General features: G+C 36.3%; 1 protein-coding gene across 5 annotated transcripts in view; it reads right to left on the bottom strand.

Moving 5' to 3' along the window:
- ERC2 (ELKS/RAB6-interacting/CAST family member 2) overlaps positions 1-25539 on the bottom strand; it is a 498505-nt gene that overhangs the window by 410159 nt on the left and 62807 nt on the right. For 4 of the 5 annotated variants that reach the window (XR_008973235.1, XR_008973233.1, XR_008973234.1 and 1 more), the window contains exons 3-4: positions 17752-17775; positions 16725-17141 (exon numbers count right to left, since the gene is read on the bottom strand). Coding sequence is in view for 1 of the 5 variants with exons in the window: in XM_057417556.1 (XP_057273539.1) it covers positions 16725-17141; positions 17752-17775 (441 nt within the window). In the remaining 4 variants the exon portion in view is untranslated. The remainder of the gene's footprint in view (positions 1-16724; positions 17142-17751; positions 17776-25539) is intronic. The other variant, XR_008973236.1, reaches the window with a different exon arrangement.

Raw genomic sequence — 25539 nt, 5'->3', positions numbered from 1 at the left:
ATGGAAAAAGAACTCTTGAGCTCCTTCATAAATCTAACCGCGAGTCACTGCAAGCTTAATGTGCAACACAGCCTGTTGAAACACTAATGACTTCCAAGTTCACAATAAATAATTTTTACCTGGAGGGAATACAGTCAAATAAATAAGGTGTCAGAGTGGCAAATGTAATTATTTAAATCACATACAAAATCTTTTCCATTCTCACATAATAATGCTCTTATAGATGTCTAAATTCGACTTTTTTTATACTAAATATCTATCCAAAAAAGCATGCTACTAAGCATGAGAAGAGAAGACAGGCATCAAATGGATATGTCCTGCAGAGACAAGAACTCTGATTTAGGACATTACTGAACTTGTCCTCTACAGCCAGCTGAAACAGCTGTGGAAATCTAAAGAACATGTCAATGTAGGAGATGCTGGCTGAACCACTGCTTGGGCCACAATAATTGCACAGCTACAGGAATGCAGGTATCAATTAACCTGACCACTGACTCAGAAAACCACCCCTTAGAGATCTGCCCAGCCATAAAGCCAAGAACTCTTTGATATTCCTGTTTGCAATGAATCCAGAGATTAGTAACTCCCACAATTGGCAAACTAAATATATCAGGTTAGTTCTTTTGCCTCTCTTCTCTGACGAGTTTCTGCTAAGACCGCCAGCATGTTTTAAATAACTGGTAAGCATTTCAAGAAGATCATAACACGATGATGTATATATGGTTCCCAATCCCTGCTTGCTAGCATGTATAATTACACAACCTACTCTTTCCCTTATTTATGGAGTTCATCACTGTCATACTGCCCAATGATTCTAGTAAGAAGAAATTGTAACAAACATTCAAATATATTTTACATAAGTTAGAACTCCACAATGCTAAATTGAATCAATGATGCCTGTGAAGCTCACCCACCATAAATTAAACACTGGGAACACTCAGCCCACTAATAATAAATTCAGAATTTGTTTCCAAAGGGATAAAAGGAGATACAGATTTTATAAAAGTTTCTAACTCTGTATTTTTGCTATCAGATACAAAATCAGCCAGGTTCTCTGGATATTTAAACCAGTATATTTAGACTTCAGTGGAATGCAAACCATCCAGAATAAAGGGCTAATAAATTAAAGAATGAGCTTGCATGTGGCACCTGGCTTCCAACTACATGAGACAGAGACAAGAAATCCTCCTGATGAAGGGCTCAGTGGAAACAAATGATCAAAGTAGCCCTGATGTGGAATCCTTCCAGCAGCTCTGTCTTACCATCCTGTAGTCCACTATTGTTTTGATAAATTCATCCGACTTGGTGCTAAAATTAACTTTTTTTTATTTGAGATAAGAAAACACGCACAAGAGGGAGTCTGTTTATCTGTTCCCAATCTCTTGGTAAGATACCTTCTTTTCTGGCCAATCATCCTGTCTTAATAATGCAGATGGGACGTAAGCACTGCCAAGACCTCTGTAAACACTCACAATACTGTTGAGAGGCTGAAGGGTAACATTATATTGATAATGGTTTCTGAGATTTGTTATCATCAGAAAATCTTTTGTCTGCCAGATGTACTCCTCTGTGAAAATATGCCTTTTTCAAATTGAGAGCTGAAAATGACTCTCTCCAAGCGAGTCAGGAATAATTGAGAACAAACTGATTGTTCTGACTCTGAAACGTGCAGGTGTTCAGTCCACCAGTGCTCTGAAACAGACCAACTTTTTGTTGGGAATAACAATGCATCTGCAATAAAAATCTTTCCTCCTGTGCTATGATGGTACACTTTAAAACAGAGTACAGATTCTATTTCCTTTGTGAGAAAGCTCTCTGGAGAGAGCCCATGAAATGAAAAAGTTGTTTGTGGCATGTATAACTGCACTACAGAATCAGAAAAAGAATCTCCAACCCAAGTTTGCTCACCATTATGGTATTTCTTATTTGTTCAAGATACAAACATTTCCACAGGCATCTCCTATGCAAGGGAAAGAAAAAAATATATATGTATGTATATATATAAACATACAAAAAAAATCATGAAGAATGTAAGCTACATCTTACAGAATTATGCGTATGGCAGTTCCCTAGGATCCTGTAATTCTTCATCAAATTTGATGTTTATAGGGGACAGTAAAGGCAGCCATGAGCAGGCAGCATATTGGGTGATCTCATCTGCCTGCCACATCCACAGTCACTTGTAAAAATGTGAGTAGTGAACAGCTGAGTTACTCATATTTAGGACAGATAAATTCATCAAGAATGACATGGCCTACGAGTCTTAAGATGTAGAAAAATAACATGCTTCCCACTGAAAGCATTGCTCTTCTGGATGGTGGCTTCTTCACCATAATTTTGAATAAGGGACTGCTGGAGTCATGAGAGTGCCCTGCATCTCACAGGTGAAAGATGCAGCAGCTCTATTCAGTGGTGCTTGAACTCAAGATTTTTCTAAAAACTTGCTAACATTTGAAATAACCACAAGTGGCCCTCTAATATGCTATTGCAGATCACCTGTACACTTGCGTAGCTCATAATAATTAAACTGTATTTTACTATAAAAGATGATTCAATTATAATTGCCAAACATTTAATAGTAAATTTTATTCCCATTACAGAATAGAGGTTCCCTGTGTTAAATACAAAGTAAAACTGAAAATATTAAAGACTGGAGAGATGTGTTTAGAAGCACCGGTTTTCTTGATGTGTAGAAGTTAGACAAAAAAATCTTGATGGTGCAAGGGTATAAGCAAAATTCTGATCAATTCGTCCTTTTTTCTTCTTCACACACAGTCCCCACTTCTCCCCTCAAGGGTCACTAGCTGTTCAATATGTTCCTTCTTTCTTAATACAGGATCTATGTCTTGCATATATTCTATGCTAACAGTTTTGTGCTGTTTGTCTTACGTATTTTGGGTAGATTATACATCTTAAAACAAAAATTACAAAGGCCTATTGTGTGATCTATAAGAGAGCCTTCATTTGAACTTTTTTCCTTGATTTTTGCTGTTTTGAATGGGTGCCACCTATGTCTTCTCAAGGAACATGATAGTTTAAGTATTATCTATTACACAAAGATAATAAAGGAACAACAAATGTTTCAAGCAAATAAGAGATTCAAGTTTTAGTAGATTTAGATTTACAATTACTACCAGAGTTAATAAAAAAATAAACTTTAAAAATCTTGTTGCATCTTACTATTTATTATATTTACATGATCTTTTCACCTAATATCAGGTACTTCATTTTACATAAGGAATTAATTATAGGAAGTATTTCATATCATCCTGAAGACTCTATCGATATATGGCTTTCACATAAGAGGATCCAAAATGCATCACAAACTATGCGATGGCACCTATGTATGTGCTGCCTTTGGCTTCTTCAGTATGATTATATATATTACTCTGCCATTACAAAGGCAAGAAAACCTTCTGAGTAAGCTAAGTACTTCAAGACTATCTTGAAATGCAGTTGGAAGTGTCAGCATGACTCAAGATAATCTCCATCATTCATCCTTCAGGCCCCAGTCACATAGTCTCAGTGTAGAGGTGCATTTTGGCAGTTGGGGTATGAGAGCTCATATCATGGGGAAACTCCAGTGCATTAAAAAGAGGAAGAAGACATCTTCATTTGCTCCTTTACTTTTGTAAATTAAAGTCAATTATAAACTTCGACTAACATATTGGGCTCAAATTCCACTAACACCTTCAAGACTGAATTCCTGATTTTGCTTTCTTATGAGAGCTGTACTATACTTTTTAGCCTCCTTGATTTCTTAGATTGTTAGAAGCAGCTATTCCAAACTGCATTCAGTTTACAGGCTACTATAAAAGCTCTGTGAAATTGTTTTTTCTACCGACTTCAAATGAAGACAGTTCTCCTCTTAATTCTATCACTGTAAAATGAGCAATGAAAAATAACAAATAAAGCACAACGATCTGTGAAAACAAGAATGAAAGCCAATCCTCATTCATGAGTGCCATCTAGTGACCAAAATAACCCTACAGCCTTTACTTGAAGGATGTGAACTGATCACATTACATACCAGCTGCTTTTGAGGAATTATTTTTAGGAATTCTTTAGGCCAACTCTTTCCCTCTTTCCTCTCCCCCTCCCTTTTTTTAAGAGGTGATATTATATTTGAAGCTGTAGAACAATAACGTTTCTCATCTCTAACAGGCTACTCTTGCTGCAGATTAGTACTCATAAGACATTCTTAAGTGACAAGCATGATTTCAATGTCTGTGACCTCCAACGGTGAATTAATTTTTATACCTGAAAGTCTGTATCTTCATAAACCTGCAGATGTGCAAATCCATGAAAACACACATCTCCAGAAGTCTAACTATTCCAGAGGAAATATGGCAAGGTGGATGTTAATGGGAACGCTGCCAGCTATTGAGAAAATATGCAACATTTATCATCAAGTACCCTACTAACTTCTCTCAGTTCTGATTACAAATCAGAACTGGTTTGTTTTTTGGTATAAGGAGAAGAGAGATGAGATCTTTGATTAATATTGTTTCCTATGCTATGCAATTTTTATACAATGTTCACTGGGACTATTCAATACAAGCATGGGCACAGTTGTACTGAGGTTTTAATGAAAAGAAGGCCTATTATGTTCCCATTGTAATTCAAAATGCCAACAATACAACTATTCAGGAGATACTTTTTCACATCATTGTTTTTTAACTACACAATGAAATTCTGATCAATAAGCACCCTGAAAGACAGGTATGATTGCAGAATCAGAAACTAACAGAAAAAGTGAGTCATAAAGTATTCTCCAGTTAGTGAATTATGTGACAGTAGAGTATGAACCAACCAGTAACTTAAAAAGGAAAGAACCTTGAAAAAGCAAGCAATCAAACAAAAATATATTCTACTGTAACGTGTGGCTTTTTTTTTTCCCCTCCTTAATCTACTCCTTGACAAGAGGATATATTAAAATAGAATACGCTAAGTTTTGCCATGCCTCCAATTTTCATAGCACAGTTCCTCTAAGGAAAGAAAGTTTCACAAGTAACAGTAAAACAGTAAAAGAATAGTAATTTCTAATAGAAAGTTTAAAATATACTGGTTACATAACCTGCCACTGGTTATTCATTTAACACAATAAAAATAACTAAAATCTCTTCTACATTAGCCAGATCTATGAACTTACAAAACTGAACCAGGCTTTGGAAGCATGGCAGAAACAATGCATCTTTTCTTTTTTTGTTGACACAACATACTTCTTTGAAGTATGGCACCACTGCTTCCCCTTTAGTAGGATTTACTGTCAACAACAGGTGAGTAAGTAGCAAGTGCCACACTTCAAAGACAGCCACAATCAAACCACCTGAACCACAACTTGACTTATCTGCATTTAACTACCACAGGAAATGCACTGCCTCATTAACAAATGATTGGTTCTTATCAAATGTGATCCTACAGAACAGACTAATTCTTACTGTTTATATATATTTGCAAACAGCAGTTTCACTTGTAGAGAAACCTGATCTCAATTAAGCTTTAATCTTAAAATATGACCCGAGTGTCATTAATAGTCATGAAGTTATACGGCAAACAGGGGCACAAGTTTTCACCCCAATACTTTTAAATATCTAGTATAGAATATACTATTCCTTGTTCAGTATCTGAAGAGCACTGCTGCAGTTAATAAACCTTCTAAGAATTCAACTGATAAGGAAAACGCAGAAATGTAATGAACTCACTATTTGCAGGAACTTCCTGAAAAGACATCATGAACCAAGAAATTACTCAAGTTCTCCTCCCAAAGATCGCATGTTAAGAGAATGCTTCTTTCGAATGTTTACTTTTGAGTCAAGTAATGAGCCAAAGAAAACCACATTATTCAGTTATATTAATCGTTATAAATCTAAACCCAGAGATCCACGTCTTTGTAAATAAATTTCTATTCAGGAAAATAAAAAATGTCAAGAGCCAACGCTAATTAAAGCAGTGTGACTGAAAAAAAAATATATGTTAATTATCTATTAACAGATTAAAATAATGCATTCTGCAAATGCAGACTTTAAGGAGAATAGAGTGAAGCATACTCCCATTAGTAAAATTGCCCTTCATTAACCCTGCTTAGAAGACTTTCACAGGAAATGTTCGTTTGAAGTGAAACAGGAATTAGACTGCCAGCATAGAAGAGCAACGACAGCATAGGAATTTTGTTAATGAAGAAATACAGTAGCCAGAACTCAGTGACACACCACTAAGAACCTGTTTGCAATTACCAAGTGTAGCAGTAAGTTGACTAAGCATTTTTCTGTCAACTATTTTTCTGCTTCTGAATTATATCAGTGCGACTTGGATGATGAACAAAAATCTTCCAGTATCACAAGTGTCCAGGATACACTAACTGTATTAAAAAAAAAAACAAACAAAAAAAAACCAAAAGAATGAATTCAAGGAAATTGTGTAAAAAGCAAAGCAATAAATAACATAGTAGATACGCCCCTTATACCTCCGAAGTCTACAGAGTAGGAAACACTACAGTTTTGTCTTTCTACACCCCAAAAAAGTTGATATTCGTTACAGACTATAATAGGGTATTGCACAGGCACTACTCTTGCAGAAATTATTAGGAAACATGTCTGATTCACACTACCCTGAATCACACATCGTTTCTATTTATCACTTCATTTCCTTCAACAAGAACTGTAAAGTGTTATTAAAAGAGCAGCAGAAATATTGCTCAATTATTTCATATGAAAGTGGAAGGAACAGGCAAGGGCACAAACCCTGCAGATATTCCTAACAGTAAATACTCCCGAATTCATGTAACTGCCTGCATTAATACTGTCCTAAATCTTAAACTGACAGTCACGAAAACACACAGAACAATTAACTATTCTAAATATACTCTTTATACGTAAATGGGCCTAAAATGTCTGGGTGGTTTTGTTTTGTAAAGTGAGAAGAAAACAGTCTGAAGACCAACCAAAATATTTTTACATATGAGGGATAACATATAGTCCTAAGAGGAGATAAGCCAAGCAGGTGAAGAAGTTAGCTCCATCCTCAGAAAAAGCTACCAACAACTACTTCCTTCCAACCAGTGTAAACAAGCGGTTACCAAGCCTGAATTCATTTATTCTTTCAAATGTAATCCTATTCACCCTAAATCACTCAGTTAATTCCATTGACCTCATTCGACTTGCTAAAAATCACAAGCAGGATTTTGTCCTCAGTACTTTCACATACCCAGAATTTTGGTGGATACATCTTTTAGAGCACTTTGGGGTTATTCATCAATATTTTAACTAAGTCTTTATAGTGAGATGGAATATTATCAAATTTAGTAATTGCAAATAAATGTATTGAGAGCTCTATAATCACATTGGACTATCAGCTTCAAACTGTCAACAGAAGAAAAACTGACCTATAATCAAGATTATCTCACAAGCCAATGAATACATGTATGAGCTAATTAGCAACTAGCTACACTCCAGTTTTCCACTAGATCAAAGGCAATATATTTCTGAAGAAAGGGGTTGGACTGTTTCAACAAGAAATTTACATATGTTCGCTAAATCAGAACTCTTGTTTCATTAACTGGTTTAATCCAAGATCACATTCATCCCCTCATCAAATTGAATTTCCTGAACTCTTCAGGAAGAGTTTACATTATTAGCCACATTCTACTGCCTATACTACACTTTCACTTTTATTAGTGAGATAGGCCATGTATACACAAAGGCAAAACTCATGTCGCTATACAGAGTTTAAGATTTGTACAAGGAAAAGGTTTAGCAAATCGAAAGTTGTATTTTCCTTTTAGGAGACCTGGGGATGAGAGGGTTTTTAAAGATGACAAAGCACATTTCTTCTTTCGGTCCACACAAAGGAAAAAAAATGTGTACATACATATACATCCACATGTGTAATTTGTCTCTGACAGGAGGCTAGCTTGTTGCAGTCTTCTGGCAGTCAAGCTTATGTGACTGCTTTTTTTACTCTAGGTAAAAGCATGATTCCTAAGACACAGGAGTCTCAACTAAAACATGCGACGTGCTGGAAACAGCAGGGGGTTTTAGAATTTAGAAGATTAGCCCTAAAAATGACAAAATGGAGTTTACTAATCTTACTCCACCCTTGAAGCTATACAGGTATAAAGGATTTAGAAGAACAGTGTTATTCAACCTATTTTACAAAATATTCATTTCCCTCTAGAATTCTATGGTTTTCTTGTGAGACGCTGAGGGATGTAGTGAGTAAAAGAGATGGCAGTTTACAGAAACTTTAACAATAACTTCAATTATTCAGATTCTCAGTCTCTCCTTCCAATATTCTTCTGGAAATATTCGTACAGTGGAAAAGCACTCTGGTGATAAAAAATTCAACAGTTCCTTTCATTTAAAATGGATGATAATTTTTCAGACCCATTTTCCTTCTTCGGTTTGATAACACAGTATCTAGAATTAAACAGCTGGCTCCAGTTTGAGGTCCACCTCATAAAAACATTTCCAATTCCTTATGCCCACTGGCTGAAGGTCAGTAATTTTGAAAGGCAGTAAATGCACCCAACATCACTGTTCCCTCTAATGCTTGCTTAGTAGTATGGTCTTAAATTTTTTTAAATGTTTTTAAATAGGAGGACAGCACCCACCATAAGAGACCATATCATTAACTAATGATATCTTATATCCTGATTTAAATATTGTCCAACAGCTAATACTCCAAAGGAAACTGAAAAAAAACACAGAGGATTCAGTCAGTTGTACCTCTATATGAAGTGCAGGTAGGAGTCATCAAAAGTGGGACACATTCTTTGCGTGTGTTCAGTGTAAGCAGAGGATTAGGGGGATGTGGTTTAATTAAGTTCATTAGTTTGAGAAGTATGAACAATAATTCAGCACATGAGTAAGAAACCCACTTTACTGAAGCCTTAATTCTTTGACCTCCTCCTGAAAAACCTCTCTCTCTCCCCACCCCCCCCCCCTCTTTTTTTATTTAATATGTAAAGAATAGCCTAGAACCTACATTAATAGTATTTAATCAGGTCTACACTTCTTTTACTAGAAAATAGGCTAGCATGACCCTATAAGACCATGGACTTGGCAGTGCTAGGTTAACAGTTGGATTCAATCTTCATATTTTCCAACTTAAAGAGTTCTATGATTCTATGAACATAGCAAGCAATGGCATTTCAGAATATTAGCTCTTCTCAAGAGATAGCTTGCAATGCAACAGAAAGTTATCAAATGTTAAGGATATACACTTCCCCACATCTGGAATTTAATCGATCTTCCTGAATTTCCAAAATGCACAAAATACTGCCTGCTTTGCACTACACAGAACTGGTAATCTGATAGTCTTCAGGTCTGGCTAGCTTGAAACAGGTTGCTTGCAAGAAGCAATGCCTGTACTAGAAACCTCACATCTAAACTGTAACTCTTCCACTCAAGCATTCAGCTGGTCTTAAATCAACAACTGAAAATCCTCTTACCCTACTCTTCACACAACTATCTACACTACCCATTTGCTAAGCCTTTTCCTTTCCAGCTGCCTTGTCCTTACAGTGGCTTACAGCAGTTTCTAGCAACTCATGTTTTAAACAAAACCTGTTTAACATACTAACATGTTAAAATACATTTTTTTATTCTAAATTTAAAGATTTGAATAAAGACACTCTTTTTTTAACTACTGTTGTTCCACTTGCATAGTGGAAATGCATAACAGTAGTCAGGGAACGTAAATGGAACTCAAGTAGATCCTTTCCCTGATTCATTACTGATTTTCTGAGAAGACCTGGGCAGTTTTCTGACTTACCTTCAGCTTCATTTTCCTCCTCTATAGAAAAGGAGGGTTACACTCAGAAAGATACCAAGAGATAATTTCTTAAAAACATACTGTGAGGCAAGCAAACATTATCGGCAGCACAGATGAGTGAACAGATCAACATCTTTATATTTAGAGCGCTGACGTTCTGGAAGATTTCTGTGAAGTATTTCCTCCATTTTGAGTTGACTGATGCCAGTGAGATGTAAGAAGTAGTCATTATTTAATATGAGCCATATATACAATAAAACTATATGCTAGATAATTTGGTTCTTTTAGTTTCTATACTTGTTTTTTAGTCTTCAATGAGGTTTCTTTCCCGCAGTTTATTTATTTTCATTATATTTTATGTCAACAACATAACACTATTCATTTTACCTTTTTTTTTTTCCTTTTCCCCTTTTTAAGATTAGGAAACACGATTTCTATCAGATATCTCTGTCTAGGTGTTGCACAGGTGAACAGAGACTTTTAAAGAGGTAGGATGAAAAGAAACAAATCCTATGATACAAATCAAAATTGAGCATTTCTCTCTGTTTCATTACCTAGTCTTTAAAATGTTTACATGCAGGCTGAAAATTGTGGATGCGACTGGGTAAGCAGCCTTGCAAAGACAGTATCCCACATCTGGGGACAACAACAGCTTTACAGCAATTCAAGACAGTCCCCAGGTTACCTTCCAAAGGATGCAGTTTCCAGGAATGCTGGCAGGACCAACACTTATCACCTCCACATATTGAAAGGTGTGGAAAACTCAGCTTATTCATGAATCTGATTCTTCTCTCATTTTTTCTGAAAGAATTTCTTTACTTGCAACTCTGAGACATGTCAGTGACAGTCTATTGCAGCCAAGCACCCTAGCAAGCATATCATGAGGCATAACAAAATCTGAATGGGCTAAGCCAGAAGCAGTAACTGCTCTCTAGAGCATAATCAGGTTCTGTCTACTTTCTCATGTCTGGAGTGACTGCCAACATTGCAAAGTCCTCCTGTATACTTAAGGGGTCACCTTAAAAAACACATTACTATTGATATCTTGATAGAAAGTAATCTTCCTTATAGCAACTGATAAGATTAATATTTTGAGCTGAGCCAGGAGAAATAAAAGAGGCACTAATGAACCTAATAAAGAGGTTCAGTCTAGAATGGTTGTTAATCTATATAACTAACTTCAGGGAAGAATCATTTGGTGTTGATAAAGCACTTCCTTAGTAAATTACTACTGGCTCCAGTGTAAGACATTTACAGTAAACACCAAAAGTCTGCAAGGCATCTGTTCTATTCACAGTGGAAGAAGGAACTTTGCTCCATTAATAACTTTAAAAACATGCAATAACTAATTCATGATGGCAGTTCAATCCTATCAGCTGCCTTCATTATTTGACCAAGATGAGTTCAAAGATAGAGCAAAGTTTTAAAAAATGCTTGAAAGTTTAGAAGTACACTTTAAATTATAATAAAGAAGCTGTGTCATTCTTCTTTCTACTAAATATGAAAAAGCTGTAGCTTTAAATCATGTGCAACAACATGATTTTAAGAATACATGCAAGATAAGAGTTAAAAATGTATATATAAAATCCTATATGATCTCAGATTCTGTTTTAGTGAAAATGTATGTTATACAGAGAGGGCATGTGTAATATACGTGTATGTATATATAATAAAATACTTGCTGGAATTTTAACATTTGACTTCACTAGAGATTTAGTGGGACTTTGCCTAAGGCAAGTTTTTAATAGCAATAATAAAAAAATACTTAATGGTACTTAGGGTAAATAATGTGTGGTCACTATGTTTAAAAAAAGTAATACCAAACATCTGTGCTAGATTTCCACATGATAAAATCCCCATATTACCTACAGTTCTCCCAAAGTTATAGAGAAACAAATGTTTTTTTAAAATTCTAGGAGAGACATGTGATAACCAATTTAAGAACTTTCAAGCAGGCATCTCATGTTTTCTGACAGGAATATATATTTAGTAATTTTCATGATATTTAATTCTGAACATGAAGAATGCCATGGTATGACATTACGGCTTCAAGACAGGTTTTGAGCCATTAACAAACTTACAGGGAGACTACCCAACCCAAGAGTGCCCTTTTCCTCACGTGTATTTGCAAAGACCACCCTTTTTCCCATGTGTATTTGCAAAGACCACTTTGTTCCATATAGAGTACATTATTTCCTTTCCAAAGCAAATGCTGTATCATTTTGTCCCAGAAAACATCAGTAAAATTCAGTTATCTTTGAAAAACATTAGCAAAAATATTTGAGTTAAGTTAGTTGCAGAGAAAGGATTCAGACTAACTTAGTGATGGAAAACTGAGCACAAACTGGGCTGAAGTTCTCAGAAATCATGGAAAAGCATCAACATTCTCTCTTCAGTAGGCTGTATCTCCAACACTGAAGCAAAACCACATGCTTGCACCTTTTGCTATTCAGAGTTTTATTTGTTCTTTTTTGCTTTGTGAATCAGCAACTAAAGAAACTTTTGTTATAACTATTGCAAATCTGGCAATCTAGCTATTTTTGTGAAAGCTTATTGCCTAGATCTTAAATTCCTTAATACATGGAAAGAAATCTAATACCATTTTTTGCATAGCTTATTTCCCAACATTTTAATGAACCTTATCGACACTGACATTCTTTGCTATTCCTGTAAAAGAGCAAGACTCCTACTTCAGCTGAAGCGTCCTCTTCCTCTTGTATAATAAGCCTCAAATTTGCCATTCCTAAGACCTTCAAACACAAAACTTGGGTAAACCAATCATGACAAGTTTGCCTCTGTGAAACAAAGTTTAAAGATACAGAAGACCGTACGCTGCAGAAAGATACAGTCTTTGAGGGCCAGGCAGTTAACATACCAAAGTCAGTCCAATTCTGCTAAATATATGAAACCAAATTAAAAATATGGTGGTTTTATTTTCCAGAGTTATTCCTGTGCCCCTGGTACACTAGTCATTTGTATGTCCCTTCCCTGTACCTTCCCTAAGAAATATAACCTAAGGCCTGGAGAAAGTCCAGGTCTTTGAAGGCAGCTATATTATGAAATTATGTTCCAGCTATTCACAGGCGGGACAGGGGAAGAAACTATCAATGGCTTGAGAAAGAGGAATTTTTACATGACTCTTGGATATTCAGCAAATTATTTTGAATCAGAACAGTAGGATAATGGTTTCTGGTAACATGCATACTTATATGAAATAGGCAGAAGACGATTATGAGAAGCATTTCATATTTGACAAAGGGGTAGAGACTGAAGGACAGTAACAAAAGTTAATTCTAACTATTTAAATAAACTTCGAAAAAACTAATAGACAAAAGCAGCTCTGGAACTGCAAAAAATGTATCCCTTACTATCCAATTCCTAGTATCACCAGTGCTTGCAGTGGGGCGGGGAGGTCAAGGAGATAAAATTGACAGTGACTGGAGACCTAAGAGTGTAGAAGAAAGTGCCCTTAATTCCCAGCATTTCCCAACCAGTTGCTTTAGTTTCTCAGAAAACATATTAGTTTAATTCTCTGCTTTGGTCAAAATTCCACCCACCAGTGATTACTAATACCAAAATTAATTTCTTCTGCTTCTCATCCATTAGCTTTCTATTCCAGTGCGCTGAGAGCTCTGAAAGACTGAATGAACAAGAGAGAAGACAGATTCCAGCTTTGGCACTATTTTAAAGAACTAAGGAATTAAGAGCATAAGGGAGGAAGATACGGTTGCATTAGGGGAAAACATGTTCACAAGCTCAGCAAAATACGTAAGATTTGGCCTTTCTCCAGCTAGGATTTAAAAGCTAAGAAGCTGGTACACAACCAGGTTTCAAGAACTGCAAAACTTCAGATTGAAAGCATCTTTAAACTAAATATTAACAACATAGCTTACAAGATGTCATTCTATGTAGGCTTTTTAATGTAGCGTTGAGGCTGTAGAAAATCAGTAGTCTTCAGTTATTTTTTCCACATTCAACCTCATTTCCACCATTTTCAGCTTTTTTCCATAGACAGCATTCTTTCCAATGGAGACTACAGCAGAATCTATCATTTCAATGGTAAACTGACACAATAGAAAACTCAGTTCCTGAATAACTTCACTTGCTGCTATAAAGAAGTTTATCTTCCTCAACTTGTTTCAAGTGCAGCGGCAGAAAATCAAATAGCAAAACTAACAAAAAAACAGACGCAAGTGTTCAGGATTTGAAATATGTTTATGCATGACAATGTACCAGTTTCTCAGAAATATACTCAACACATCAGCTCTATACTCCAACCTGCAAAATACAGAAAGCAGAATATTTTAGATAAAGTTCTAAAATGACAAATATTTTGTTAAAGATATAGAAACATTAACACAGTTTGAGTGAATAAGAAATAATTCATGAATGCAATTAATTAAAAATGTATCCAAGTTCCAGTTTACTTTTAAAGCATTTTCAGGGAAGAAAAAAAAAAATCCAGGAATTCTGCGATGTCATTTACACAGTTTGAATGAAAACTTAAAGACACTAGCTAAAAAACAGAAATTCTCAATCCACCAAGGAGACTAGTGCAGAAGATTCAACACAGGAACTCCCGCTCATGCTGGAAAACTGTATTGTTCAGAATGAAGACTACATGTAGTGACAGCAATTCAAACGACTACTGCAGAATATTAAGGGCTTATCAAGCTACTCATGGAGATGAAAAATTGATCCATTTGGACTTTTCACAAATAGATAAAACTGTACAGAATAACTGATAGCATGCAGGCAACTTCCCTTAACAAGACAGCAAAAGACAAAATTTGAACCTCAGATCATTTTCCAAGAATCCACTTGGAACAATCGAATCCAGATTACTGGAAAAACAAGCAGGAATCTTGCTTTTCCAGGCATCTACTAAAAATTTACTTTCCAAAGCGGTCGTACACCGTACAGGTCATACATCCAAGCTCCCTATAAAAAACTTCAAATGTGCAGGAAAATAATCAAAATCCATAAATACCATGTGCAACAGGAAGAGAGCTGGAGACAGGCTTCACCCAAAGTCTTGAATTCTTAAAATAGAGAGGAAATTGCTAGCCAAAATCTCCAAATCAGCAGACAGTTCCTGCCAATCTGACATGGTCAGATTTCAGATAGTTAAAAGTGAATTTTTAACCCTTGACCAGTTACCAAGGCATATCAGCAAGTCACAAGCAGTAAAACCCATTCTATACTTGCAGTACCTTCAGACAAAAGACAACCTCTATGTCCTCATGTAAACTGAGGGAGAAAATTTATTTCCTGGCCCCTTAGGGTAACCCAGGGGGAACTCTAAAACATAAAACTAATTCAGTATAAATACAGGAGAAACATGCACTGTCTGCAAGTAGCAATATGATCTCCTTTCAGCATTTCTTGGACTAATCAATACTTTGGGTGTCCAGGGACTTGTCTTGGATGCTAACATTTTATCTACTTTTCAAGCTCTCTTTAGTTCTATTTCTTTCATTACTCTTGACTAATGTGCTAATTAGAACCCTGCTTCAAATTTTCATTGTAAATTTATGCATGCCCAATACATAGTTATATTGGGATTCAGAAATAAGTGATACTGGTGCAACAGGTGAAATGCAAACAATCACATAACAAAGCAAATAACTAGCAAAACATTCATCCTTGAAACAGACTGCACATACTACTCTGAGAACAGCAGCTCTAAATCCAGAAACTTGTCTGCTAAGTTACAGAACTTCTCCCTCTATCCTCCCTCATCGCAAACACAGTATCATTAATTCCTTCTGCAACTACTTTCAGGATCCACTGACTTTCAGGCTTTGTTAACGGGTGGCATCACTTTCTAATTAAAATTCTGCCTGTGAAAAGATTCAGGATCCAGCTCTTCACAGGAAAACTTTAAAAGCAGTGATAAACTAAATACAAGAGAATTTGTTCATAGCAAAGAAAATATTTTGACAATACTCTGTGGATCTAACTAGCTGTTCTTAATGTCTAGCATTCCTATGTTTAGAGTTATACAGAAACAAGTAAAGGTTTTCTATGCTCTAGTACTAACTATATTCATGCTTTGATCTGTCAGGCAAATTGGTGTTTTTACTAGACTGAAAGTTCCATCAGACCACACTGTTGCTGAGTTTCTAAGGAACAGACCCATCTATCTTGACTTCCTTTCAAGTAGCATGCACATGATCTCCCTGCAATTTTTACCCTCCTTAGCAGAAGCAACCAAGGTCTTTCTGAAGAAGATTCACACTGTCTTGTTTGTCTGACAACAGTCACATGACAATGCTGATGGCTGCTGGGATGTAGAGGGGCAGAGAGGCTTGACAACAGGCCATATTCTTTCAGTTACGTTAATTCAATCATCCCAGATCCAGTCCCAAAAATGCATTCACAATTGATGCCAGCAGCTGGTGCAGGTGAGTTTGGGATTAAATTCAGGACCTCTCAAAGAAGAGCACAGCCATCACCCCAGTGTTTTCATGGGGCAACACTGTGTGGTATACTTACCTAAGAAGTTGCGATACCACCAACACCTTAGAAATACACATAGGCAGAAGCCTTTTTATATGGAAAGTAAAGCACTTTAAAAAGACTCAAACACAAGTGGTATAAGATCAAACACATAGTAGCATGCACTCATGACTATTTAGTTTATAGAAGGTGACACTCTCCTCTTCAGTAGTTCTGTTCTTCATTTCCCAAACACTGATTTGAAAAAATATAAATAATACTGAAACTAACAAAGTAACATTGTCAGATATAAGCCCCAACCACAATTACTTCTCTTCCATAATTTCTTGTACTTGCTTTCATGTCATACAGTCTTGTTGCGTATTTAGAATTTTACGAAAAAGAGAGCAGAAACAGAAAAAACACTTAGACACTCTAACGCATACTTCAAAAACTGCAGCAAGTACTTTGACAATATCTTTTAAACAAATAAATGACTTTTTCCTTACCTCTCTAAGATGCATGTTTTCTTTTTCCTTCTGATCTAAAATAACTTCTAAATGATTAACCTGAGATTCAGCCTCTGCCATCCTTCGAGTTCTCTCGTTGTCGTCTTCCATTCCTTTAGACGGCAAACCTTTACTTTGCAGCATTTCCAGAAGCTTCTTTATTGACTCATCTCTGGCATTTAGTGTTTGCTTTTGTGTTTCAATCCTAAGCTCCATTTCTTCTAGTGTTTTTCTCAACAGGAATAGCTCTTTAGCTTGTCTATCATGTTCTGCTTGAAGTCTTCGAAAATTCTCCTCTGTGAGTTCAATGGTAAAATGCTCAGCTCCCCGGTTTCCACTTTCCTGCTGGAGAAGATGGTTAAGGTCTCTCTGGGTTCTAAGCTCATCTTGAAGTGCCTGGATTGTCATTTGCAGATGCTGCAATTAAGAAAAGAAAGGGGAAAAAAATCAGTTTAGGATCTCAATGTAGGAGTAATTCTTTGACTAAACGTGTATGCTGTTGCAAAAATTCATTAGAATCAATGACAAAAGTGTATCAAATGACCTCATAAAATAGCAAATGCATGTGACTATTTATAATGATATTTTTCAAGTGCTTCTAGAAAAAACAAAACACACACACACAAAATAATGGCAGCTACAGATAAAATAAATAGCAAATAAATGCAAACCAACAAACCCAAACACTAGGCTGTGACAGATCCATATGTCGGCATGTACCTGAAAAGCTAAAAGACTCAGTATTCTATGTCTTCTGAACTACTTCATAGACTTAAACGTAATTCAGCCCTTCAAGGTGCTCAACAGTACTGTTGTTTATGAAGTCAATCAAAGCACTCACTATAATTAAAGGGGCTTTGGGGAGGAGCTCAGTTGGGGCTGGTTGGTTTTGGCTTTTAGTTTTAGCAACTAAAGCTATGAACATGTTTAGTAAACAGGATTACTGTATCGCCAACAAGCAAACAAAAAAATACATTAAGCAATACTGATTTTTGAAAAATAAAGTGACTGCAAATAGTCAACAAACCTTTGTTCTCCTGGCATCCAAAAACTGAACAGCATGGTGAATGAAAAATGAAGCAAAAATCAACAGAAATAAAGGTCAGAAGCAAGCAAAGGAGATTCAACAGAAAGAACTGAATTCAACAAAACATACCTTCAACGGAAAAAAAAATAAAAATATTGAGTTATACACAAAGGCACCAACAACTTCACAATACTAAAACAGATAAAACTAAGTTATACACAGACTTCACTCAATAAATGTGACAAAGAAAAACATCTGAAATAATCAACCCCACAGTGAATCAGAATTTGTTTTATCTTGCTGTTCTTTATACTTGATGGTTTTCCAAAACACAATTATCTTGTCCTAAGAGGTTTGTACCACACCTAAGTAAAGGGGTCTTACTCTGTTCAGAGGTTAATTCTTGCACTCTCTGTTCAACATAAATCAAAATCAAAAGGATTTTACCCATGTTAAGATTGGAACATAATTATCCTAAATTACTGTAGCTTATGATGTTCAATTCCCATTATTTTCTTATCTGACAATTTATTTTTCTTTTTTTTCCTCTCTCTATTCACTGCCTACACAGGATACTACATTTATAGAAAAATGAATTCCTGGATAGTCACACACTCTGTACCAGAAGACATATAATTGCAGGAAGCAGGGGACTTAAGTGCATGGCACCATACTTTTTCGATTTAATGGATATTGTGCAACTCTACAGTCTAAAAACAGAAAGGGGGGAGGCCTAAACAACAGAACACCATTTCACTTCATACTACGCTCATGTTTAGCTCAATTACATCTAAAGTTGTCTGCCTGTAATAATATAAACTAAATGAAAAATGCAAAACCTTAAGAAAATAACCCTTAGAAATTACGTCTTCTAACAGTTTTTCAAATGGAAAAAATATTGCTAGTGGTGGAATTCTGTACAGATACACTTTAAATCTGTTCTGACATTAAGTAGCAGTGTTTTAATAAATGTCCAGATCTTATTTCTCTTATTATTTGCATGTTATTAGACACACAGTCACTTAAGACTATACAAACGTCAGCTACCCTTTCACAGCTGTGCTTTTATTTAATAGTAAACATTTTCTTAATCTCATCTTTTTAATTATTCATATTAACTTAAAATTATATTAATATTAGTAAGAATTATATTAACTTATTTATATTCATTAACATTAAAGGTCCCAATAAACTTATAACTACTCTACACGTAGCAACTTTGCAACTTTAAATCTACTAATATGAGTGTTTATGACTGACAGTTTTAGCACAGAAACTTAGTGCATAAATCCAAATCAAATTTTCAAATAATACAGAACTTGTATTAAATTATTATCATGAACAAGTGAATTAACAAAGACATCAGAAGACAATGATAAAGCAGGACAGATGCTGCAAAGTAAACAAAATCAAACCCATTTTCTTTGTAAATGCTTTTTCATTATATGAAGTCATAGGGACATTGTAGATTATCTTAACGAGCCCACACAGTAGCTTTGCAGTGATTCCAAACCAAATGACATCTTGCATTAGAGAATACAAACTTACTGCATTCTCTACTCTTTTGTAGTTTTTTAACACTGGAATTGGAGAATAGATGCTTGAAATTACCAAATTAAAAATAATTCAGATTTTACTAAATAAATTGCAAGTTTCATTTATACAAAAAAATACTCATTTTCTTCACAAACATTAAAGCAGAAATATGGATGAAATCCTTGTTTAATTGTACTAAAAAGAAAAGGAAAAAGAAAACCAGAAACAACTTTCACTTTTACATAAAATTCTTCAATGTATGACTATTGAGGTGGAAAAGGGAAGAGAGCAGGTAGGGAGCAGGTAAAAGAAAGTAACATTTCTCTTTTGAGGAAAGAATAAATTCCCGGGGGAAAAAAAAAAAAAAACAAAAACAAAAAAAAACCAGAAAACACAGTAAATAATGCCAGACACCTCAAAGAATACATTAGAATGTCTCCATTCTCATCTTTAAGAACATTTTAGCTTAGCTGACCGTGTTGCAAGGTACTTTGAAATTACACTCAATAGTTCGTTTCAGTAACATGGCTGGTAACGGCTGGGTTTGGTTTTCTGGAGGAATAGATATTTTCTGTTCATGTTTTGTTGTTGTTACTGGTTGGGGGCAGGGGGTAGCGAGGTGGGACTTAAATCCCAGCTTCTGACAGAAATAAAGTCTGCCTGAGACTCACAGCTGCCATTTACAAAAAGACATTTTTTTTCCAAAGGCTTCAAAAGAAACTGAGTGTTGCAAATGTGTCAAAAACTTAAAAGACCACAATCAAATGAAACATAAAAATTATATTAAATTTTTCATCCATTCTTATAAGTCAAGGGAACAGCTTCATTTTTTATAATTTAGGACTTGGAAACATGTATCTGACCTATCTGGTGCATCCTTACTTTCTGGTTGATGGAAAACTGGGCATGACCTGACAATGTGCACTCACAGCCCAGAAAGCAAACCATACCCTGGAGTACTGTGTCTAGCAACCTATATAATCACATTTGTCACTAAGCACAACAGTAGCTGGGGCTGCTTCTCAGTAACTATGTTAAAACTAACAGCCTCAACTGTGGCAGACTTTGATACAAGAGAATCCATTTTTGTACACCTCCAAGACTTAGAACATTCTTAGAACATGACCAACCAGATTTAGACGTATTCTGGCACAGATTTTTGCATCTGCAGCTAGCTAAGAAAAAGCAAGAACAAATGTTGTGAGGGTGGAAAGAAATTGTATAATTAATTTCAGTGTGGGAGGAACGTAGGAGTGCTGTGAATATCTGTCATGTTGCTGTCATTACACAGACACAGAACTTGATGGGATTTAAAAAAAAAAAGTGCAAGATCTACCATATTTTTCATAATTTCTACTAAAAACAGACCAGCGACCTAAAATATTTCCATGCCAATTTCTTGGTAATAGATAAATAGATTTTTCATTCTTTCAATAGATAAATGGTTTTATACTTTCTCTGAATTAAACATATTACAGACTTGACTGGGAAAGCCAACATGAAGGATTTGAAGACAGTGGTTTTATGCTGTTACCAAGTGATGGATTTTGAAATATACATCCATCCACATGCAATTCACCAGTAGTTCTGTAATACAATGTTAATCTAACAAGCTAATTCCTCAGGCAGGAATCACTCAAATTTGGGCACCATGGCCGCTGAAGGATTCCGAGTCTGTTCTTTGATGTTTCTGCTCTAAATAATTTTGTACAGTACTATAACTAAAGGGGACTTGAGTGTTTTTTTCCCCACCTAATGCCTCAATCCTCCCTCTCATTCACCACTGTCTTTTTTTCCCTATCTCCTACAGCTCCATTTTTAGCTCCTGTTTCTTTACCACTCCCAATGACAAAAAAATGTTTTAGCTTTGACTTCTGGAAGTCTCTTGCCTGGCTTTACAAAAAAAAAAAAAAGACTGACAAAAGTCTCTGTCCTCTCAATGCCAGAACTTCCATATAATATGGGGGTCAAATTACCTAACAAAGTGAAAGCCAACTGACAGAAAAACCCTGCAAGTTTAGAAGGAATAGAGTTCAAGAAAGAGAGCAGGTTCAGACAACAGACATCCACACACTGCTGGGTGGGATATGAGATGAGATTGAACTGCCTTACCTTACACCAGGCAGCTGGCAGTTTGGGAATGCAAAGGAGCACATTGGAATAGATTCATAAATAAGACTTCCAGAAGAGCTGGAAATCAAACCAAGCTGAAGATACCAACGTACTCATTCTTTTTTCCTTTTATTAATGCACATAAAAATCACAAAGGATTTTGACACTTCTTTACAATCTGTTATAACCTTTGAAAAGACATGGTCTAACAATGTCTGAATTTATTCTTCTAACAACAGCTGATTGTTTAAGCAGTCTCTGCAACTAACTTCTCGATGGTATGGGATATCTTAATAAGCAGCTGTTCACAATCACATCATCTCTAAGGTGCATGTTATGAAAGGAATACAAAGTATTAAAATAACCAGTGTCTTGGGACATAAATATAGACTTTCAGGGATGGATATACAGTTGACATTATCTAGTCTTTGACAGTGGCAAATACATGATGATACAGAAGACTGGAAAAAATCCTACTGTGTAGCTGTACACTGTAAAAAGCTACAACTACATCCAAATACATGTGAACAAGGATAACACCAAATTATACTGTCAAATATACTCTAATTGTGGTAGCACTGCACCAGATACCACAAAGGAGAAACATGACTGCTACTGCTGAACCCAGGACAATCATTTATTCTATAATCTGCCACTGCTCCATTTTCATTCTTCACTATATGAAGCTCTACCACTGAAAGATAACAAACTACTTAAAGCTTTCTTATGAACTGCATCTAAACCAATTTGTGTGTTTGCTGACTTTGGTTATACTACTGAAACAAGTATGAGAATTGTTAAGGATAAACATGCGAATCTTTATTTACTTCTCTTAGAGAAAAATCAAAAAGGGAAGTGGAGATATTCCTTCAGTGGTATAAATGAAGAAATGGATTCTTCCATGCATTTGCTCATCTGTCAAACGTAATTTAAAATTCTGGCATCCAAACACCACCACTGAGGATCAGCTGACAAGAATTCTGCTTGAATAACACAGGACTGACAGAAAGAGGTGAAAAAAGGCAGATGTAATTTGTGAGGAATCACAGGAGATTCAGACCACACACGCAATGCATTTTCAGCATTAAAAATGCAAAAGATGGAGGTGCAAAAGATGCAAGAATTCTCCATAACACCATTTACTGGTAGAAACATGCATTTGAAAAGGGAGAATTCTTGTTTCCTGGCCTTCCTGGTTTTTAATTTCTTTATGGTTTTAAATTTGGTGCCTGGTCAAATTCTATAAAGTTTGCACTTAACACCATGCTTTGCAAGTTAAATAAGAAATCTTGTCATGTACATTTAAATCTGCATTTCTTAACACAGACATGTGGTAGGTTGACCCTGGATGGAAGCCAGGTACCCACTAAACCACTCTATCACTCCCACACTCTACCACGTGGTCCTGTAGTAGGACCATGTGGTAGAAAATAGGATGGAACAAAATCCCATGGGTCAAGATAAAGGCAGTTTAACAACGCAAAAACCAAGGCTGCACATGGAAGAAAAGAAAAAACAAAAGATTTATTCTGCAGGGCAGACACTGCCCTGAAGTACAGCTTCAGTACATGCAGCAGTTGTTCTACAAGACAAATGGAATAACAAATGCCCCCAGCTTCAAAACCCTAATGGTCAGCCTCAGGTTTCTCCTGATGTTTTCTGCCAGATGCTCCAAATGAGACCATGCTCCCCAACGGCAGTGTAGAGTACATTTTGCACTGCTAGTCCAAGAGCTACTGCACAAGCCATTTCCCGTTTGATATGCTCAAAGGCTTGTTACTGCTGAAGGCCCCACTCATAATAGCTCTTCTCTCAGGTTAACTGATATAGAGGACTTGAACACTGACTATAAACCTGAAATATGCATTCACCAGAATCCCACAAGACCTAGGAAAGCTTGTGTTTCCTTCTTCTTAGCTGGTTGAGACATCGTTGCTATCATGTTGACCACATCAGCAGTGTAGAGTACATTTTGCACTGCTAGTCCAAGAGCTACTGCACAAGCCATTTCCCGTTTGATATGCTCAAAGGCTTGTTACTGCTGAAGGCCCCACTCATAATAGCTCTTCTCTCAGGTTAACGGATATAGAGGACTTGAACACTGACTATAAACCTGAAATATGCATTCACCAGAATCCCACAAGACCTAGGAAAGCTTGTGTTTCCTTCTTCTTAGCTGGTTGAGACATCGTTGCTATCATGTTGACCACATCCATAGGCACATGACAGCACCCACCATGCCATTATATTTCTTAGCACAGACATATCTAATCTGAACTACCAGACCTCAGTCAGCTTCTCTCTGTCATCTCACACAAATATTTTGGTGCACAACAACTAAAATTGGAAAGACAGTAGTGCCTAAGAGCTTTAAAGGAAAATGTTGAGTAACTTCAAATAAATTATTTAAGCAGATGTCCTGGGTTCAGCAGTAGCAGTCATTTTTCTCCTTCTTGGTAACTGGTGCAGTGCTGTGTTTTGACTTCCAGCCTGGGAACAGTGCTGGTGATACCGATGTTTTCGGTTGTTCCTAAGTGTGTTTATCCTGACCAAAGACTTTGTGAGGCTCATGCTCTGCCAGGGAGGAGGGGAAGCCGGGAGGAAGCAGAGATGGGACGCCTGACCCAGGCTAGCCAAAGAGGTATTCCATACCACAGCACGTCATGCCTGGGGAGGGGGTAACTGGGGGTTACCCAGAAGCACAGCGGCTTCTGGGTCGGACTCGTTTTTCAGCAGGTGGTATTGTATTCTCTTCCCTTGTTATTTTCCCTTATCATTGTTGTCGTTGGTAGTAGCGGTGGTGATTTGTGTTGTACATTGGTTGCTGGACTGTTCTTGTCTCAACCCATAGGAGTTGCACTCTTTCGATCCTCCTCCCCATTCCTCCGGGAGCGGGGAAGGGGAGAGCCCGGGGGGGGTGGGGCTCGATTGCTCTCAGCCCGGCACCACTCACTGGGAGTGAGTGAACAAGCTGTCTGGCTAGAGTTTAAACCACAACAGCAGAATTATACAAGTCTTTGAAAATAACTTTTTGCAATATATAAGCTGTATATTAAAGATGTAAAGAGATAATACTACATAATTATTCCACCACAAAAATCTCAAAGAGAGATGTTTAGAGCATGAATGACAATCCAGAATATTGCTGATCATGTACAGTTGAGCACATTAATGGGAAATTACAGATACAGCTCTATGACATAATTCCTATTTTAAGCTTCTGAAGTGCTAAAGCCAAATAAGTGAGACCAAGTGAGCAAACACTCTCACAGAATTTCCAAGGATATTGATACTTTGAATATTTCTGGCTATCTATTTAATAAGCAAAAGCAAAAAAAGAGAGCATTGTGAATAAACAAGGTCACATTTCAAACACTGAAAAAAATGGTGGTATTTCATCTTCAGTCCCTCCTTTTTCTGTTTGATGTCTTGCTATGAAGTTTACGAGCATATGGCAGAAAGCTCACTATTACCTTGAAAAAAAATAAAAAATAAAAGAATCCTTTTCCTAGTAAATACAGTGCACTCTGGGATCCCTTTTCTTGTTTTGCAGTCTACTGCCAAAGAAGCATCCTACTTCTTTCATTTAAAAAATATAAAATCTGAGGACAGAAATGTCTGTGGACATTGTACAAGTTCTGCTGAAGCTATCAGAGAAAACTGCACATAAAGGAAAACTGTATTGGTACCCAAATGGTGTTTCCAATAATAAGGTCATAAAGGACAGAGATGGTTGCCATCATCAGTAAGTGGTAATGGAGAAAACACTCAATGATGTTAATTACATTAGAAATATTTTTTAAAATATTTCCATAATATACAGCACCTATTTGTTTCTCAGGTGACCTTAATATGTCACATACTGGAGAAGTTAACAGGGGGAAACAGCCCCATACAGCTTGTCAGTTCCTCAAAAAGAAAATCCAGTGATTTTTACACTATATTGAAAGACACAAAATAAGCAAGAGAAGACTAAACAAAACCTTGGCACTGCACTGCAAACACACATGTTTAATTTACATGTCCCATAGGTGCTTGAAGTTTCTATACAGGAAAACATTGACATAAGACAAACACACAGCATCACTGAAAGCTGTGGGAATGGGGCATCTTTTTGTATGACCTTCTTACTCTCGACAT

Source organism: Pezoporus wallicus, unplaced genomic scaffold (genome assembly GCF_028554395.1).
Source record: "Pezoporus wallicus isolate ANWC-B61680 ecotype Strahan unplaced genomic scaffold, APGP_CSIRO_Pwel_v1 contig_8542, whole genome shotgun sequence".
NCBI lineage: Eukaryota > Metazoa > Chordata > Aves > Psittaciformes > Psittacidae > Pezoporus > Pezoporus wallicus.
Note: the sequence above shows the minus strand (reverse complement) of the source record. Positions and strands in the feature narration are given on the sequence as shown.